At 34.2% G+C, this 21,413-nt stretch overlaps 1 protein-coding gene across 3 annotated transcripts in view; it reads right to left on the bottom strand.

Moving 5' to 3' along the window:
* The window catches only part of HCRTR2 (hypocretin receptor 2), a 272,193-nt gene that overhangs the window by 25,086 nt on the left and 225,694 nt on the right, over nt 1-21,413 (bottom strand). For all 3 annotated transcript variants that reach the window (XM_024248679.3, XM_063724840.1, XM_024248680.3), the window contains exons 3-4: nt 12,252-12,430; nt 5,605-5,848 (exon numbers count right to left, since the gene is read on the bottom strand). In XM_024248679.3, coding sequence (XP_024104447.1) covers nt 5,605-5,848; nt 12,252-12,430 — 423 coding nt within the window. The remainder of the gene's footprint in view (nt 1-5,604; nt 5,849-12,251; nt 12,431-21,413) is intronic.

Raw genomic sequence — 21,413 nt, 5'->3', positions numbered from 1 at the left:
TAGTATTGTTGAGGAATAATGCTATTACCTCCATGCATTTTATTCTTTTCATTACTTCATAAAGGGGATGTAGAAGCATGAAAGCTTGGTTATGTGATCAGATTTGTGATAAGGGCAGTTTACAGTCAGGATTAATCAATAGTAAGCATGATGATTGTCATAATAATAGATAATATTTTTTGAACAATCATGCATTTGATTCTTGCTGAATATATTTTAACATACTTATGAGTTTAATATCTTCCACAATCTTATTTCCATAGGATGTCTTTCAGATGCAGTTGAGTTTGAGTCTAATTTTCTCCATATTCTTCCTTCTAAACCCATCTTCTCTTTTGGTTTAGATGTCTTTATCCGCTGCAATCTTCAGCGGGGTCAGTAGGATTCATGTGTTGGCAGGTCTAAGAGACCAATTTGAGGTGTCATTTTTAGCTACTCTCTGGCCCACGTAGCACTCACCTACCTCATCAGTTTCTAACTTTCTTTCAAGTTGATCCTGTAAAGCAGGTCAGTTATGTAAAAAGTGATAACATTCAAGCATTCTGACTGGAGGAATAACAAACAGTCTTTCCCTTTGAAGTACCACAGCCTACACAGCATTTGGTGGGCCAATTTCAAAGGAATCTGAAAGTGACCTCAGCACTTCCCAGGCACCTAAGAGGCTTTGAACTTTTATTTGTTTTAAAGAAGTGTTACACGAGCTTTCCTCGTTAAAAAATCTATATAACTTTGAAGCTTACTTACCTGTGAAGCCCTGTTGTCTGTATAAGACAAATTGAGTGGATAGAGGAAAGCAGATTTGACAGGAAAATTTTTTTCACTGCAGCTATGGATAGCATCACTGTGATAACAGTTTAGCGTTTTGAATAGATGGTAGCAAAAGCTCCTATGTGGTTGGTATATTTATGAATAATTAGAAAAAATATGTAATTGACTGCTAAATGCACATTATGATAATAAACACTGATATGGAAAAAAGATCAAGCAAAATTATACTTCCAGGGTAGGATAGCTTATTTGAATAAGGAGATTATAATAGATAACTAGGGAAACATGATAGTCTGAGCTGATTAAAAACTCAGATATGCCATTGAAATTTTAAATTATGTGTGATGAGAACATCTTTGAAGTCTTTCTGTACTTCATAAGCAATGTCTTCAATGTATTTAAGACATTCGTATATAACCTAGAATATAGCTACACAAAATTTGTTTCACATAAGCATTACTTTAATTTAAAAAGTTTTAAATATTGATAATCATTAAAAATTACTGTTTTTACTCAACTAACGAATAAGCACAATCTAAATAAATTATATACATATGAAACTAACTAATAAGGAACAAATGTGGATCTTTAGTCTTTGAAATCAGAGATTAAAGAGTTATATCGTATATTTGACAGGCAAAACTTAATTTCTCTCAGATGACTTGAGGTTCATTATTCAGCCAGCATGTTATCTTAATTATCTAGAAACTAGAAACATTCCTCTTTCATGGTACACTTATCAGGAATTGAATGAACAATAAATTAAATATAATTTCCCAATATTCAACTTGGAATGTCTTTTCAAAGTTGAGGGGTTCATTAAGTTTACCTGAATCTTTAATATGTTTTACTATCTTCTCCCTAATAAATATGTTTAATAAATCTTCCCATTGATAGACATATACACATATTTATATGCTTTCAAACCTCATAATAGGCCAGATGCCATAATTACTTTGACTGTAAAAACGTTTCCATTTTTTTTAGCCTACCAAAGAACAATTTGTCAGTAATATTCAAAAAGAGAGATGTTACTAATTTCCAGTGTCCAGAACAATTGACCAAGGGTACATGCTAATTAAACACTGGATGAATGAATAGTGAAGAAAATATAACTTTGATTGAGTGTATAAAAAGAGTTATTTTCTTTCTTTTTGAAGACGGGGCCTCGCTCTTTTGCCCAGGCTGGAGTGCAGTGCCGTGATCTTGGCTCACTGCAACCTCCACCTTTCGGTTTCAAGCAATTCTCCTGCCTCAGCTTCCCAAGTAGCTGGAATTACAGGCGCCCACGACCATGCCTAGCTAATTTTTGTGTTTTCAGTAGAGATGGGGTTTCACCATTTTGGCCAGGCTGGTCTCGAACTCCTGACCTCATGACCCGCCCATCTCGGCCTCCCAAAGTGCTGGGATTACAGGCTTGAGCCACCACACCCAGCAAAGAATTTCTTTCTATAGGATCTTTCCTGTAGAACTACGCATTTACAAATGAAGCAAGCAAGAAATTCTGGGTTAATTTAATAATTTTAGAAGTATGAAATGATGTGACTGAAGCAAACAGTAAACACATACAAATGTATATTTTAAAGATTATTAAAATAAGTATTTACATTATTTATATGTTCTTGAGTGTTGTGTGTGTCTGCCAGAAATCATAGCTTATGGTTCTTTTTATGAAGAAGTAATAGGCAATAATGAATATAATTAGTTTTAGAAATCATTTATCCATATATAATTACATATTTCTGGTAAATATTTTAGTTAGACAGAGTTCTCAGTTATTTTGCACCATGAGTAAAACAGCATTTACAGAACTTTTCCAAAAGTTATTTGATAGATATGTATCAACTGACCAAATTGCTTTTCCAAATTTTTTTCCACTGCCACATTGGTTGTAGGATAATTATGATACTACTCTCTACTTTTATAACTACATTATTGATTTAACTTAGAATAAAGATAAGAAACACAGATTATGAATTAATCTCAAATAGAAGATATTTTACAATAGTTTTAAAAATCAGGCTAAATGACAGTTGGCCTTTAAAAATGTTTGAATTTAGAGAGATGACACTGTAAAATATAATTTCCTATGGTTTTTTAAAAAGTTGTGACAATCACACATATACAAAGGTTTAACATTGTAAGTTGAACATGGACTTATAAATAGTTTACATGAACAATGATTTTACATGCTATGTAGAAATCATCATAATAAACGTCTAATAAAAAAGATAAAAATCTGCCTTGAATTGTTTTTTCTTAAAAATATTCTTAGCAATTTCATTTAATATTTAAATGACTGTATAGATTTAATTAAGTTGGATTTTGTAGCTAATCAATTCAGTCCAATAATACTTAATTTTAGTCTTTATAAGCATTTAATTATAGGCTATTATAAAATCACCTTCAAATAGTTGTCTTAAATGACTTCTGAAGGCTAAGTTTAGATTTTTACATATTCAACAATTGTTTCCTTTTTTTTTAATGAAAATGTCCTTGCTAGAGTTATGTAATAAAATATCAGAGTAGAGATGAGTTTTATGTATTTATATTTACCACTCAGAGGTAATTTAAAAATCATACATCTATTTACTTAATCATAATAACTGAACAGGAATCCATGACTTTGCAATCTTTTTGTTCGTGGAGGTTACTGTTACTTGATTATTCAGGGAAACATTGAAAAAAGAAAAGCTTATAAAAGCAACCCATAAACATATAAGTGAAACTAATTGCCAGAATATTAGAGAAAATACTGCTGACACATATTGAAAAATATTTTTATATTTTATCTAATTGCAATCTCTATAAAACTTAAGGAATCTCAACTTAGGAGTTGGAAGCTTTAGATTTAAATGTACCTATTTGCTTCATAATCTTGAAAAAATAATATAATCTTTCTAGGGCTAAATTTAGTTTCGAATTTAATACAGGATTCTGAGAAAGACCTTTTTAGGCTTTCTAAATATAAATCAGTGTAAAAGGATCATATAAGAGACATGTCACAGTCAGTCCCCAACCCATCTTCTTTCAAAACTCAATTATTTACACTAGCTGCCCCTATGTTCCAGAAACTACAACTGCTGACTCAATTTCCTTCTGCTTTGTAATGTAGTATCCATGATGTGGATTTTCTTGCTTTCTGGACATCCTTTTCCCTCTTCTCAGTCTGGAGAATTTTTGCTTATCTTTAATGATCTGCTGGAATGTTAGCAGCTCCTCTGTAAACTTTTGTTCAAATGGCCAGAACTGAGTTTGTTCTCTCATTTGTGTTCTCAGCATTTTGTATATAAATATATTAAAATATTGATTACCCTATAAAAATTTGTTCATTGGCCTTTAAGCCTTATTATATAGAGTGTGCTCCCGTAAGCAGAGTCTGTTTCTCTCCAGGTGGGCACAATGCCTGACATATACTAAGTTCTCAAGGTGGTGTTTGAGCATTAAATGAATGGGACATAAGACCCTTCATAAATATTCCTACCATTTTGGAAATTTCCATTGATTTTGTTTTTGTCTGCACTATTAATTTGAAAAATCGGAAAAAACTGAAAATGATATAGAGAAAAATACAGCAAAAAAAGTTGGAATGTTAAAAAGAAAAAGTAAATCTCAATAAAAGACAGATATTTGATATTTGGGGTAATAGATAAAGCAAATTATAAAATTTTAGTTATTATAGGTCTTACAACAATATATGAAATAATCCCAGACTCTCTTAAATATTATCTTGCTGTAGATATATCCTGTAGTATATGCCTAATGTATCAGTGATTGGCTTTTTTTCCTTTCGGTGTTCTAGTACAAACACCAAGGTAGAAAATAACAGAAATTCAAAGATTACAATATTTAAGAATATTATCCTTAATCAATCCCTGGTGTGCACTGCTTGTTTTGATACATCTTTCTAATAAAAAACAATTTTAACATATGAATTCTCTAAATATCAGCCATTTTAGTATACGTACCTAGAAGAGGTCAGATTGTTTTTTTTTAAATATATATTTCATGTGATATATTGGAATCAGTGCATGCTATGCTGAAATGCAGGGTTATTTTATTTTCTGTCATTCTTTCCTGTGCCCAGATTTGTGCTAGCACCAGGTGTTGATAGCAGTTTTCTCACTGTTACACAAAAACCTCAGACTGACTCTAACAATTTCTAACCAAAGAAACATAAAGCCTTCAAATCTGATTGTTTAAATTTCACATCATACTTGTCAGATGGGAAACCAGATTGATTCATAATTAATATAATTCTTAAACTGGATAATAATTATGCGAGTAGCAAAACTCAGCAACTGAATGTATTATGAATAGAGAAAACAAATTTGGATTATTTGACTTAGAGAACCACATGCTGACTCTGGCCATGTTCCCAGGACCATGTGATCCAGGACATGGTCTTAAAATGAAAAAATTCAGTTGTATTTGAAGCCCATTAGGGACCCTGACACTAGACAACACAGTGTTGAACCATCTTATAAATCGTGTATCATTCCAGAATACATAATTGGATTTGTATTCCATATTGCTTTTTGTTTAAGGAGTTTAAGAAAAATAAACAAATCTGAATTGTAGAATAATCTCCTTTCATTTCCTATCTGAAAGATATGAAAATGAGAAAATAATAGATAACATTTCTAAAGGATTCAGATAGGTAGGGTTATTCTGTGAAATTGTTTTGAAATTCAAGTTGGTTTTGGTGCTCTTGCAAAACTGTATTCACAAATGTCAATAAAATATATAAGCCCAGCTTTACAATGGCTATGCTAATCCAATTTTCAATTTGCTGCTGTAATATAAGTGTCAGTTGATGGGCCATAAGGTACTTACCACCCCAGCGCTCATCACACACCGTAAAGAGGGTGGTTTTATTGGCTAAGCCTGGGAGCATGGTGCTGCACTCCATGACGATGGCCTGAGGAATCATTATAATGCAGGAGACAATCCAGATGATGACAATGCTGTTACGGGCCCGCTTTGCTGTGCTCTTAAACATCAAAGGGTGACAGATTGCATACCACCGATCCAAGGCGATACAGCTCAGTGTGAGGACAGACACAGACACTGACACGGTCTGGAGACAAGAAAAATCATAGTAATAGAGAAGCACCAGCTGTTAAAAGAATTACTCTTAATATATTTCCTATATGAGAAAGGTAGTCACAACATATAAGCAAATGCAAAGTTGCCAAAAATAAACAATCCATGCAAGTGCTTTCTATTTAAAAAGAAATTATATCACAAAAATAAAATATTAGAAATATACTTTTAAATGTAAATTTATTGTTAAACATGAAAAGGTATGATGAAAACTTTGCAATCTTTTTTTATTCCAAATGTCTTAATTTATAATATGGCATTCTTTAAATAATTACTGTAATTATTTTATCCCGTAACTTTTCCATTGATTGGAAGAAATCATACCCTCATATAGAAAAAAAAAAAACACATATGTTTAGTTCAAACTGGAAAAGCCTCACTTATAAAGAATAATGTCTTTTTTTTAAATTATCACATAGAAATTTGATTGAAATTATATTTAATTAACATTTTTTAATTATGGGTAGCTTATTTCATATTTTCAAATAATAAGGGCTATTTGTACATCAGTACATTTTCAACATGTAGCACCCAAGGAAAGTTACGAGTCATGTTAAAAGAGAATTCTGTATGCGGATCTCCTTACGACAGTTTGCTCACTGCTAGCCTAGTCAATGTGATTCCAAAAACTAGGTAAGTTCACCCAGTCAAAATTTTTATATGAATAACAATGCCACAGATCATTCTTTAACTTGGCACTTTAAGGAAATAACAACAAAAAAAATCATGTTAAAAATGCCTATATCCACATGATTAGTTAATGTAATTATGTTCAATGTGCTTTCTTATACTGGATGAAATATTGATTCTGATATCACTCTCAGAATCCCCTCTCCCTTTAAAAAGACTTTTGATTTCTTTTACATGTTTTTACAGATTGTTATTTATTTTCCTTTCAGCATGTGTAATGTAGTAAATTATTTGCTTAATTTGCTTAGTTATCATCTGTTTTCTCTATTGGAACAAAGCTCCATGGTAGGAGGGACTGCTTCTGTTTTTTTCACAACTGTGTCCCCAATATCTGATACAATATTTGATATCCATTATGCATTTAAGAAATATTTTGTTTTTAACTTCTATTTTAATTTCAGGGGTACATGAGCAGGTTTGTTACATAGGTAAATGTCTGTCATGGGTGTTTGTTGTACAGATTATTTCATCACCCAGGTATTAAGCCAAGTATCCACTGGTTATTTTTTCTGATCCTCTCCCTCCTCACACCCTCTACCCTCTGAAAGGCCCCAGTGCATGTTGTTACCCTTTATGTCCATGTGTTCTCATCATTTAGCTCCCAGTTATAAATGAGAACATGTGGTATTTGCTTTTCTGTTCCTGCATTTGTTTGCTAAGGATAATGGCCTCCAGCACCTTTCATGTTGCTGCAAAGGACATGATCTCATTCTTTTTTATGGCTGCATAGTATTCCATGGTGTATATGTTCCACATTTTCTTTATCCAGTCTATCATTGATGGGCATTTAGGTTGATTCCACATTTTTGTTATTGTGAATAGTGCTTCAGTGAACATATACTTGCATGTGTCTTTAAAACAAATATTTGTTAATCCATTAATAGTGGTGAGCCTTAATTGAAGACAGTAGATGTAGTCCAGTCATCTTCTTCTATTTTTCCGTCCTGGTTATATTGATCTCATAATATGTGAAAAGGGTAGATATCTCTGTCTTTTACATGAGAACCTTTCTTGTTGATATGTTGATTATAGGTACAAATGAGTGAAAGAGATCTAAGATCCAGTGCAACAGTGCAGAAAGTCTCTGGGCTGTCAGGATGAACTATCTGTTCTCTCTCTAATCAGCTTGCTGCACACTATTGAGTCACTCACTTTACAGCTTTGGGCCTAATGTGTGTGTTGTGTGTGGTGTGTTGTGTGTGTGTGTGTGTGTGTGTGTGTGTGTGCTAAATGAAGGAAATCAACAGGATAAGATTCTTATCAAGTATGATTCTTTTGTTTCTCTATGGGAGAGGCAGAAGAGTATAGTTGGAATCAAGTCTGCAACCAGGCTTTCTGGGCATGAATCCCATCTGACTTACGGAGTGATCTTAGGGAGATTATTTAAACTCTCCATTCCTCAGTTTTCTCATCTGTAAAATGTGGACGATTAATAGTACCTAACCATGGAATTGTATGGACAGTTAGTTAAGATGAAAATGTCTATTCCAGGGCTGGCATATAAGTGCTGTGTGTTTGCTATTACTTATGATTATAATAATAACAATGATGATACTATTAGTTTTATCTTTCATTCTTGAGTCTGAAGTTCTATATTTTAATTGGAACAGATTACTTTTCAGAGAAGAATATTCACAGAAATTACAAGTGAAAGCCTAATCTTTGCTAAATTATTGGAGGCTAATTTCATTTTAAGTGTAATTTTAAAGGGCTGGACTCTATGAGAATGGGATTAAGTTGATTAGTGACTCCTAGAAATTTCTTAGTGCTACCTTAGGGTACCTTCAACTCTCTTTCTCAAACCAATCTCACCTTATTCTCTACAACCTCCATTCCTTCTCTGCAAATAAGTTAAGCACCTAGGGCCCCTCAATAACATTGCTAACCTGGGAATAGAACTATGGTTGCATAGATTTGCACAGTCGCCTTTTCATAGCTTCTGGGCTAAAGATATATCAATCCTCTCTAGCAATTAGAAGTACAAAGTGTTCATCAAGATTTAGTAATTTATAATCCATTAATTTAATCAACATAGATAAATGGGATAGATATAGCATGGTTCAAATATCAATGTCATTTCTAGTGTTTCCTAATGCCATTAGGTCATAATATTCAATTCATATCATTTCACTTGAAAGACTGACATCCAGTGCCAATAGTGACCCAGGGAGCACTGCCCTTCGTCACACAGAAAACGGAGGAATATGCTAGTGTGATTTATCTAACAGTAGAATGAACCAATCCATTGAATGAACCCTTGACAATCAGTGAGCTAATATTCATTGTTTGAACTACTATATTTGCTTGTGCATTTAACACATTAATATACAATTATGTGCAATGTATAAGATTTCTTGGAGGTGATTTAAAATTGCATTTTATCAAGAGTAATTATAAGTGAAAGTTTTGTTGTTGCTTTTAACTTCTAAGGGTGCACTTCTGGGTGTCTTTTTCATTTGGATTCTGATATCAGCTCAAGTCAGTCGAATAGTAAGTCATTTGAGAAATGAATCTAGTGTGGATTATGAATGTTGAGAATGAAGTGGAGTGAGATAATGGGAACTTTCTTCCGCCTTCAGGTACTTGGTCTTTGACCTATACTATGGGCACTCTTCACAGAGGATAATGTTTGGGGATTTCCTTTAGTAGAGAAGTCCACTGTTTTATACTAGCAAATAGATATGGCAAAGGTATCTTAAAGATTCACTATAAGGAGAAATGAAAATTTTGCCAAATCACAGATTTGGATGATAAGCACTAATAGGTAAAAAGGTTGCAAAGTATGACTGAAAGAGAGGGAGCTTGTCTGACCACCCATTGCCCACCTCCCACATCTCACTTGGCTTCTTTTTTTTCTGGCATTTTCTGTGTAGCGCGTCTTCTGCAGTTAAAAAAAAATCATTCTGAAAAAGTAACCAATGCTCTTGTCATTGTTGGAAGAGAAGTGAAATACATGATAATTATTCAGCAAATAGCCGAATACGTGTTAATGGTCTTGGAGTTATGCAATTATTAAAGATACAAAAGAGTCATTTTAATTATTCAGCTAAGCTTTATAACATTTGTGAGACTTTTAAGATTTTTGTGCATTTGCCAATCTGTTACAGCATATCACTCATAAATCTAAAGGCTGTATTGTATTTAGAAGAAAAAGAACATATAAATTATAGCAAATTAATAAATGTCCAAATAATCTAAAATGCAACCAAATAACTTTAAAATGTGGCTGGGCATGATGTAATGTGTTTTTAAATATTCAGTAAGACATAAATATCATATCAGGGATATAAGTCATTAGTTTCAGAATGTCACAACTAGGGAGAAAAACTGCTCAAATTTAAATTATATGTTTATTGCCCACTGGCACTGTTCATTGCATTTGGGAACATTCTATGAAAAATGAGGCAATAAATATGAAGAATTTGGAGATACTAGTTTTACCCATGCACCAATCTCTTGGTGCATTTACACCTTTCCATCAAGAAGTAATGTTGGATGGGGTAACAAATGGATCTAGTCTTTTGCATCATGTGGTTACCCAGTAGTTTTTTCCCTTGCTCTATAGAGGATCAGCTAAGGAATTGATTAGATTGGACACTGTGTGCAGAGAGGCAGACAGAATCCTTCCAGAGATGAGGATGTTCCTTGGACTGTAGGACTTGTTAAGTAGCTCTGCTGTGTGAAAGAGGACTGTAAGTGATTATAAGAGATACCCATGCTCTGCATCACTCACTGGTTATGCTGCTTCCATTCTGTCCTCTAATGCAAATACTCACAGGAAACTCTGAGATGCCTGCTCTGCAGAAAGATAGCATTAGCACATGACTGCACCTGCCCTTATCACTTCACTTCCCACCAGGGAATCTTCTGGTTCACAGAGAGAACATGAAATGTTACCAGTCAGTTGAAGATTCTGGGCAACTGCAGCCATCCCAAAACTTAAGAGAATCCTCAAAATATTCTCCTGGGTAGTTATTGAAACCGAGAGAGGTAAAAGGCTTTCTGGAAGTATCACAGGGATAATGAAATATTAGAATTATCTGAAATGTATTATTTTCCTAGTGCCTGTATGCAAACACCACCAGAGCCACTCATTTCTTACTAAGTTGTTGTCTATGAGAATATTTTTCTCTATTGTCCCATGTACTATTTCCTCACACACAAAAAAATGTGCTACTGTTCGTTTTGTAATCCATTCATGATTTTCAGCAGGCTGACCCAAACTAGCTTTATAATTAAACATAATATATACATGGAGCTTATAACTTCTATAGTATTTTCCACTTACTATTCTATAAACAATGTTTAACCTTAAAAATTTTTCACTTCTTTTTATAAGAGGTAATTGAGGAACTATTGAACTAAATATCTCTTTGCAACATTTCATTCCAAAAGCCTAATCAGCATGATGTCTAGTAATAGGCTATTTGTGCCCCCCTCCCTAATTTTTTGTTACTGGGAGCTTATTTTCTGTTTTCTTAAAATATTATAAGCACCATCTGGGAGACTGCATGGAGTAAAAACTGAGGGTGCAGGAAAGCTATGAGAAGACAAGCAGAGAGTGGTCACCATTTCACTCGCTGTCCAATTCCTAAGGGAAATCCATCCTTTAGGATGGATGTGTGAATGTGAACATTATCTGATGAATCTTTTGTTTCAAAAATTTTAGAGCTATAATAAAAATCAGAACACTAATCTCTGAAAGTATTCATTCTTAATTACTGAAATGGCCATTAAATAGAAAAAGAAGCTGTTTTCACTCTTAAGGAAAGAAAAACACATCAGAACACTAATCTCTGAAAGTATTCATTCTTAATTACTGAAATGGCAATTAAATAGAAAAAGAAGCTGTTTTAACTCTTAAGGAAAGAAAAACACCTAGTAATGATGATTCTGATGCTGATAATTGATGTTTATTGAGAACATACTGTTTTTATAAGATCATCATCTTCCAGAGGGTAATCACTGCACCAAGTTACTTACATGAATTATGTAAGTAAATGATCACAGCAACCATATGAGGTAGATCTCATTAAAATTATTCTTTTAAATAAGTGAATTACAACTACTTGGCTTGATAGCACACAATTGGTGAATGGCAGAACGGAGATTCCAAATCCAGTAGTTTGAATTAGAATCTACACTAAAACCTGTTCATGGCACTGATTTTACCAAGTAGGTCTTAATTCTTCAGTATAAAAGAAAATCACTTGTAAAAACAAATATCCTCAATGATTTGGACTGGAAGTTCATTAATTGGTTCAAGAGGAAGATCAATAATTGGTTTGGGGATATCATTAATTGGTTAAATCATTAATTGGTTCAAGTTTCTTATTTAACAATGGGGAAATTAGGAATCAAAAAAGTTTGTGCAAAATCAAACTTTTGGAATCAAATTTAGAATCAAAAGAAGTTTGTGTAAAATCAAACTTTTGGAATCAAATTAGGAATCAAAAAAGTTGTGCAAAAATGTTTGTGCAGCATCTAATGATGATTTGGCAGTTCGTTGCTTAATTTTTACCCAGAACTTAACTTATTTCTCCAGAAATTCTCAAGTATTATTTTCTTTCAGTTTGCCAATGCCTTAGGCAAATATATTTCTCAACTCACTAGTTAATTTACCGTAAGAACCATCGCTATGGCTGAACATTTTTTAGTAGCTTCAAAAAAGCATAAAAAACAATTACCTGTAGATAAGGTATCACTTTGCAAAGGGACTGTCCAAAAAACCAGGTTTCAGTGATATCCACGACCAGTGTGGCTGGAAGGCAGGTAATGGTCACAAGCACATCAGCCAGAGAAAGATTGACTATGAAGTAGTTGGTTACCGTCCTCATGTGGTGATTCTTCCACACTGCCACACAAACTAATTTGAAAACAAAAAGGAATAGTCACTCAACAAAGAAAATAGGTATTGGTGAGGAAACACTGTCAGTATTTCTATAAAGTCCACAAATATGTATTTAAAAGGAAAAATAATTGAAGGCTGTGCCGTGTTTTCACTGAATCTGTCAATCTGTGTGAATGCTAAGTACATGCTTCAAATCAGTTCATTTACCTTGCATGACATTTCTCAATAAATCATAAGGCTGTATTTATTTTTACTTGATTTTGAATTGCAAGTGCCAGACATTTTAAAATGGTCTTTGATTCATCTTTCTATTCCCTCAGTACTCAATATGTAGTAGAGTCTCCAGAAACGGTTGCTGAGTTAAGATAAATTAAGAACTAACAATTGTTATTGAATTGTAGTGTTTGCCTCATCCATGACCTTGACCCATATCTGCTCCTGAACCCTGCATTTGGAACTTCTAACAAATAATTTTTTTAAGGTAAGAGCCAACAATTATTCAGCTCCTACCATTGCCAAATACTGAGCTAGATGGTTCATATACATATGTTGTTTAATGCTGACAACAATCTTAAGGGACAATGATATTACCCACATTTTATAAAAGACGAAGCTGAGACACAGGAAATTAACTCACAAAACTTGTCTGAGGACATATGGTCTCACAAAATATAAAACTATAGCTATAACTTGGCTTTAGCTCCAATACTTGTGGTCTTTTCACCACATGGGTTGCCTTCTTTGGTGAAAATGACAGTACTGTAATAAAGTACATATAAGTTCCAAACACTCAATTTTGTCTCCTTTCTATTACCTTAGGGCCTCTAAACATCACCTGCAATCAAACATATTTTTCAATATTTTCATAGCCAGCCTCCCTCAGTGCCTTGTAGTATATCCCCAGTTCAAAAGATATACTGTCTCATTCAGTTGCTCTTTACTGAAAGAACACCCAGTTCCTCCATTACCTATCTTCCCTCAGTCTGACGTATATAAAAGTTACATAATCACTAGCTCTGGAATTATATAGGTGTACACACTGCCATCACATCTATTCATGGGTTGGCTTCACTGAAAGTTACTGAATTTGTCTGGGGCATCACAAACCTGTCAGAGCTGTCACCCATGCACCCAAATAATGCAGGGATTAGTATCTTTATATAGTGAATAAATAAAACCTAATTTTGTTAAATTTGAATCACTGAATGAGGATCTTTTGAAAATTATGTAACATTTATTAATAGTTTCATAAGCTGGAAAATGTTCTTACTAGTTCCTGAAGCTGAAATTGGCTGTCAGCTACCAACAGATGTCAATTTAACAAGATACCTGGATTTCAGAGGATTTAATTTTGAAAACTTCACATCGTTCTCTAAGTCTCACGTGGTAACATCCAAAACTCAGGTGAACCTTAATCAGGGTAACTGTAGTCTTTATTGTTTGAAAATTATGCCATTGAGTGATTTATTTTCTATAAACACTTGAAACACACACACACATATTCACACACACACATAAACCCATCCTAGCAGTTGACAAACACATTATCACAGTTTGTTATGAGAAAATTGGCAAAAATATTATATTTCTGGTACTTGGTCAATAAATTGTCCAAATAGTACAATATTGGATCTAGAAAAATGCACAAGACTCTTAGAAAACATGCAATTATTTCTAATCTTTTAACTGTATTTTGGACACGAGGAATGGCACTGGTGGGAAGACTTAATGCATTATATCTAGACAATCTAGACAATAGTAGAGCAAATACATGTTCAAAAGCACTTCTTTCTTTAGTCATTACTATGTGCTGTGCCTTGTTCTAAGCATTTTTTAAATTATTAACTAGAGTCATCATAATAACACTAGGAAGTGAATAGTATTAATATCTCTGTTTAACAGGTGGGAAAATAAGGAGAGAGAAGTTAAGGGGCCTACCTAAGAAAAATTAAGTACTAGAGTAAGTAAAAGTAAAACTAAGTACCAGATCTTGAATTTAAGTGTTATCCACTAAGCTATATCATCCATATATCCTCTTGATTGAAGCAGAAAATGAAAAGGAAGCTACCAACCTCTATTTGACAGGGCTTTAAGATAGGATCATATAATTTTTTCACTTGGAGATTATTCAGTCTAACCTTCCATCTGATGCATGAATAATCACCTCTGCACCATCTCTGATTCATCCTGCTTGAACATTTATAATACTAGGTAATTTAAAACCTGCTGGAGCCCTTGAGTTCATTTTGCAGTGGCTTTAATTACTAGCAAGTTCTTGTTCATGTTCTGTTTTCCCTTCATTTCTGCTTACTAGATCCTAATTATTTCTTGGAACTGAACAAATAAGCTTTACCTATTTATGTACATTGTATTTGTTTTCTAGGGCTGCTGTAACAAAGTACCATAAGCCTGGTGTCTTAAAACAATACAAACTTATTGTCTCAGTTCTGGAGCTAGAACTCTCAAATCAAGGTGTCAGCAGGGCTGTCCTCTCTCTGAAAGCTGTAGTAAAATTCTTCTTAGTCTCTTCCTATTTTCTTGTGGTTTTCAGGCCATCTTTGGTGCTCTTTGGCTTGCAGCAGTATAACTCCAATTTCTGCCTTTGTCAGTGCATGACAGTCTACTGTGTTTCTATCTTCACGTGCCCATCATCGTATAAGGATCCCAGTCATATTGGATTAAAGGCCCACCATACTGCAATATGACTTTACCATATCAAATTACATCTGCAATGACCCCATTTCCAAATAAGGTCACATTCTGAGTAATGATCATTAGGACTTAATCATATCTTTTTGGAGAAACAAAATTCAAATCATAAAGGCATTCATTCAAGTATTTAACAACAATAGCTATGCCCACTTCCCTAGCCTATGCTTCTCCAGCCTAAAGATAATCAGAATCCATCATGTGAAACTTATGGGCTTTTCATTCCCCATCACCCTGGTTATTTTATCCTGAACACACTTCAGATTATCAGTAATACCTCTAAGTGAGCTATCCATAACTGCAATCATTTCTCCAGGTGCAATCTACTCAGAGCAGCAATGAGAAGGATGATTGATTTGGTTACTGTCAGTCTATTAAGACAGTTTGAGATCTTGTAAGCTTTTTTAAAAGCCAAGGCACACTTTTGGGGGAAGATATATATATATATATATATATAATTTTCCTATGTATTGTATGTGTATATTTGTATACATACATGTATTCCTATGTGTGTGTGTGTATATGTATATCGGTTCCATCGTAGATGGAACCTTGTGTAGATGCTAGGATATTTACCTTTCAATCCTAAGAAGAAATAAAAAGAAAAAAAAAGATATTTATAAAGAAAGCTATTGAGACAACTGGATACATTTGAATTTTGAGTTTGTGATAGATAATATTACTGTGCCATTTAAAAATATCTTAAGTGTGATTTTCACATTATGTCCATCAAATATTTAAAGACTGTGGCTATGCCCAAATAGTCAAATGAATCGTAAGCAAAATGAACATAGCTGTGGGTATCATATTAACTGACTTCAAATTATGCTATAAGGCTATAGTAACCAAAACAGCATGATACTATTAATAGTATAAAAATAGACATATAGATCAATAGAACATAATAGAAAACCCAGAAATAAAACCACATACCTACGGGCAATTTATCTTCAACAAAGTCAACAAAAAGAGACACTGGGGAAGGACACCTTACTCAATAAATGGTGCTGGGAAAATTGGATTAGCCATATGTGGAAGAACAAAACTAAAACCATGTCTCTCACCATATACAAATAGCAACTGAAGATGGATTAAAGACTTAAATGTAAGAACCAAAACTCTAGAAACCCTGGAAGAAAACCTAGTATCTGTCTTTAAATGGACTATTCAGAACTACATATATATCTACAACTGCACATCCTCTAAATTTGTGTTACACAAACATTTATTTGTTTATTCAGTAACCCACTCACCCGTGCAAGGTTCTAAAAGTACAAGTAAACATCACCTTCTCCTGAGAGCACACTAAATTTATACAACTTAAACTTATCACTGGACTTTGTGCTTCTCTGAAGTATAATAAGCTTCCATTTTCTTCCATTAATTATGCTTGAAATCTCCAAAATATCTCTTTCCTCTATTATATTCTTTCTATTCCTGTTGCAAATACCCAATGTCAGATTGTTGTAACCATTAGCTAGAGTATTGCAGTGACCTCCTAATAGTTTCCCCATGCATTGTGCCTGTCTGTACTCCTATATATTTTATCCATTAATATCATTAATGGATAAATGTCATAAAATAATAAAATAAATGTCATAAAATGGATAAAATCCATTAATTCCTTTAATGGATAAAATACGTAGGAGTACAGACAAGCACAATGTCTTGTATTAACTCTTCCATTTCAATGAGAGCTCTCTTTTCTCCTGGACAGTACAAAATTCTCAGATGGCCAATAGTAACTGGGTTTCTGTTGAATTTTTGCCCTTTATCCCTTATAATGTTTCCTGTAAAATACACAGAACATCAGAGTGAATTTGATATTTCACTGTGTATCAAACATATTCCATGCCCAGACCATCACTCATGCCATTCCTCTGTCTGGAAATGGTTGATACTCCATTTCAGTAGCTTTTTAATTAATTAGATAGTACCCAAAACTATCCAAAATCAACTGATCAACCAACCAAATAAAAAACTTTCTGCTTCACAAAATATCTTTTAATTAGCCTAAATTAACATGGCTTCTTTCTTCTTTGATACCCAATCACATGTTGTACCCTTCATGGCCATAAATTGCATTCTAAAATTATTGTGGATCATTATGGATTTCTTTTGTATTTTTTTCTTATCTGTCTACTGGCACAAAGGCTCTTTATCATTATAAGCTGCTTTTTCTCTTTCCCTTACTTTGCTAAGTTTCTGCTGCTTTTCTCCCAACAAAAATACTGCCTGTAATACTCTGCAGTAACTATGTATGGAATTGATTTGCTCATAAACTTATAGTATGTTGCTGCCATTGGTATGGTATATTTTCCCATGAGCAAATTCTTTAAAAGGAGAAAAAAGACCCAAAGGCTAAACAGAGAATTTACTTTCTTCATTTCTTTTGAGTGAAATCTGAGAGCTCACAGAGAACTTAGCTGTTTGTCAATATTCTCTTAGACATAAAGTAGGCTATGGTTCTCAATTCGCCATGTACTGTCCTCTGATGAACTTTGGTAAATCCCAGGACCTGAACTTGATACCACATTTTAAATCAGTTTTGTGAATAACCATTAAACACCAATATTGAAGTCAATTTAAGGTTAGTCTGTATTTAAAAGCCTGCCTTCATTAACCAGGAGTGAGGAATAATTGAGCATATGAGGGCGAAAGAAGATAGCAGAAGGCAAGAATGCAGATTCAATGAATTCTTGAATTCCACCTCTAACATGGACTTTATTGAAATAGTATTTTTGAAATGCAGAGGTGCCAAGAAGATACCAATTCTTTTTTTCCTTTATCTTTCAGACTATCATTTGTCTTACCAGCTCTTTCTCTGAAAGAATCTGATGATATATAGCTCCTGCACATTCTCCGTAAGACATGGAAAGTGGTTCAAGCTGCATGAAAACATCTGCAGCCATGAAGCAGAGAAGGATGTCTTTATAAAATATGTTAAATAATATTCAGATATAGTCTTTATGATTTAAGTTATTTTCCTGTTGTTTTATGGGCTAAAGACTAAACTGATTTTCAAATGGGAAAATAATACAATATTTTTAAAACGGCCTTTGCCATTATTTCACTTAAAATAAACTAGCTTTTGTTTTAGTATCTTACGGATTGTATATGAGCAAAATTACATTCCAAAACCAATACTTGCACTTAGACAAATGTAAACTAAGGTGATATGCTGGTGCTAAGACTTGATTAAGAACATGTAAACTGCATATGTAAGATTGCGTCTCTTATTAAACATATACTTGGGCCTTGAAATGCCAACTAATAATTGACTATAAAATTTATGATGTTGTGATGTGATTGGACATGGTACATAATTAGTGGACCACTGAGTGTCTCAAAAGGATCTGTACTAAATATATCAATTTTATTTTAAGAATTTGCTTATTTATTTAGTTTTGGTTATATTAAAATAAGGTAAAAACAGAAAGGGACAATGATTACATGATTCCTCTTATATGAGGTACTCAGAGCAATCATATCAGACAGATAGAAAGTACATGTTTTTTTCCCCAGGGGCTAGGAGAAGAGGGGAAGGAGACATTATTGTTCCATGAGTAAAGAGTTTCAGTTTTAAAAAATTTTAAATGTTCTGGAGGTGGATGATGACGATGGTTGCACTATAAGGTGAATATACTTAATGTCATTGAACTATACACTTAAAACTGATTAAGTTGTTGAATTGCATATTATGTATATTTTACCACAATTTTAAAAATTAGTTGCCGACTGGGAGTGGTGGCTCATGCCTGTAATCTCAGCACTTTGGGAGGCCGAGGTGAGTGGATCCCCTGAGATCAGGAGTTCGAGACCAGACTGGCCAACATGGTGAAATCCTGTCTCTACTAAAAAATACAAAAATTAGTCGGGCTTGGTGGCGGGAGCCTGTAATCCCAGCTACTCAGGAGGCTGAGGCAGGAGAATCGCTTGAACCCGGGAGGTGGAGGCTGCAGTGAACCGAGATTGCACCACTGCACTCCAGCCTGGGCGACAGAGTGAGGCTCCCTCTCACAAAAAAAAAAAAAGAAAAAAAATTAGTTGCCATGATAAGACAGACTACAAAATGTGAAATACACTTTGAACTAATAATGATGTCCCTCAAAAACCTTCAATACAGAATGAAAATGCCCAGGGATAATCTTAATGACTCATTTTATAAATATGGTATTTTTTAAAAGATTGAAAGAAAACACAGTTTTTCCAAAAACCTTAGTTCCAATATATCAATGCAATGTTAATCACAGCAACTGTGATTTTTATATGCAATTCAAATTATTTTTGAAACAAAGTATTATTTGTAGTAAGTTGTGATATTTCAGTTTAGATATCATCTTAATAAAACACTTTGCGATTTCTTGGTTGTTTAATTTACATATAAGTACATAAATAAATAGCATAACAATTTCTTGATTGTTATTTGTCGTATTATACACATAAAAAATGTATCAGGAAAACAACTTGGAAAAATATACTGTAGTTCCACACTTTGCCACAAAGTGTCAGTGAAAGCATTTGAACCTGCTTGCATCGTCACTTCCGGAATGAGTTTTAAGCATTAAATTCATTGTAATATTTTTTTATAATGTAGAACTGAGTATATTTATTTGAAGTCGGATTTTCTAGATAGAAAATAATATTTAAAGAAGGATAAAATGGCCAACACCTTCTCAATTAAATATAAATAAGGGAACGTGAAATAAAACAACATTTCTAAATGAAAAAGAAAAAAACGCAACTGAATACATAGGGAAGAAAGCCTATATTTAACTTCTATTTTCAAAAAACCTACCTTGAAACAGGTCATGGAATGCAGTCATCCAAAATCATTACAGTGTCCAGACTTCAGAATCTGGGAAGCTGACCAGGAGTGTTATCTTAAAAAGGTAAAACAAACTCTCCACCAAATCCTGAGGCATTTTTCTTTTTCTTGTTTTCACTCCATCCCACTGTTACGGCATTGGCCCTCCTTCTTTCTATTGCTAGTTTTACTCCCTTGTCTTCCTGGGCCAATATGCCTGTCAATCTCCCATTCTCCACCTACACACCTGGGCAAACTTGTCCCTAAATCTCCGTCTCAGAAGAACTACATGCAAACGTGCCACTTCCTTTCTTACAACGCTGACGGATGGAGGGCTCTTAAGAAGTGCATCTGTGTTGTGAAATGTGCTACCCAAATGGTTATCTAATATGAATATAAATAAAACTCTTTTTTTTTTTTTTTTTTTTTTTTTTTTTGAGATGGAGTCTCACTCTTTCGTCCAGGCCGAACTGCAGTGGCACTATCTCGGCTCACTGCAAGCTCCGCCTCCCAGGTTCACGCCATTCTCCTGCCTCAGCCTCCTGAGTAGTTGGGACTACAGGCCCCCGCCACCGCGCCCGGCTAATTTTTTTGTATTTTTAGTAGAGACGGGGATTCACCGTGTTAGCCAGGATGGTCTAGATCTTCTGACCTCGTGATCCACCCGCCTCGGCCTCCCCAGGATGGTCTAGATCTTCTGACCTCGTGATCCACCCGCCTCGGCCTCCCAAAGTGCTGGGATTAAATAAAACTTTAAAACTATTTACTGGCCGGGCGCGGTGGCTCACACCTGTAATCCCAGCACTTTGGGAGAATGAGGCAGGCGGATCACCTGAGGTCAGGAGTTCAAGACCGGCCTGGCCAACATGGTGAAACCCCATCTCTACAAAAATACAAAAATTAGCTGGGCATGGTGGTATGCGCCTATAATCCCAGCTACTCCGGAGGCTAAGGCGGGAGAATCGCTTGAAACCGGGAGGCGGGGGTTGCAGTGAGCCAAGATCGCGCCACTGTGCTCCAGCCTGGGTGACAGAGGGAGACTCCATTTCAAAAAAAAAACAAAAGCAATTTACCACATATGCACAAACAGCAATACATCTTAAATGTGTTTCGGTTTTTATTTCCTCAAGAAAAGAAAATATAAAAATCTCTAATTGGACAAATATTTTCTCATTGCCATTTGCTCATTATGTTAATGTTGACAAAAGCTCTCACTTTTGTCAACCAATGGCACCTCTGTAGTGTTGATAACCGTTAGGTACAGTGAAGAATAATTAATATATCACAATTAATAATTTGTCTTGAAAGGGATTTAGAAAGAGTATCTTCACACAAACAAATGTGCAGGGAGAAAATGCATAGAGGAATGCTATACCACTGAATCCTGTGATTATTATCTCTATAGAAATCAAATCCATAAACAAATTCTTCAGACAGGAAAAATACAGTGAAGAAAGTGGGAAAATAGGCTTGACTTATCAG

Source organism: Pongo abelii, chromosome 5, assembly GCF_028885655.2.
Source record: "Pongo abelii isolate AG06213 chromosome 5, NHGRI_mPonAbe1-v2.0_pri, whole genome shotgun sequence".
NCBI lineage: Eukaryota > Metazoa > Chordata > Mammalia > Primates > Hominidae > Pongo > Pongo abelii.
The sequence above is the reverse complement of the archived record's forward strand: the minus strand, read 5'-3'. Positions and strand labels throughout refer to the sequence as shown.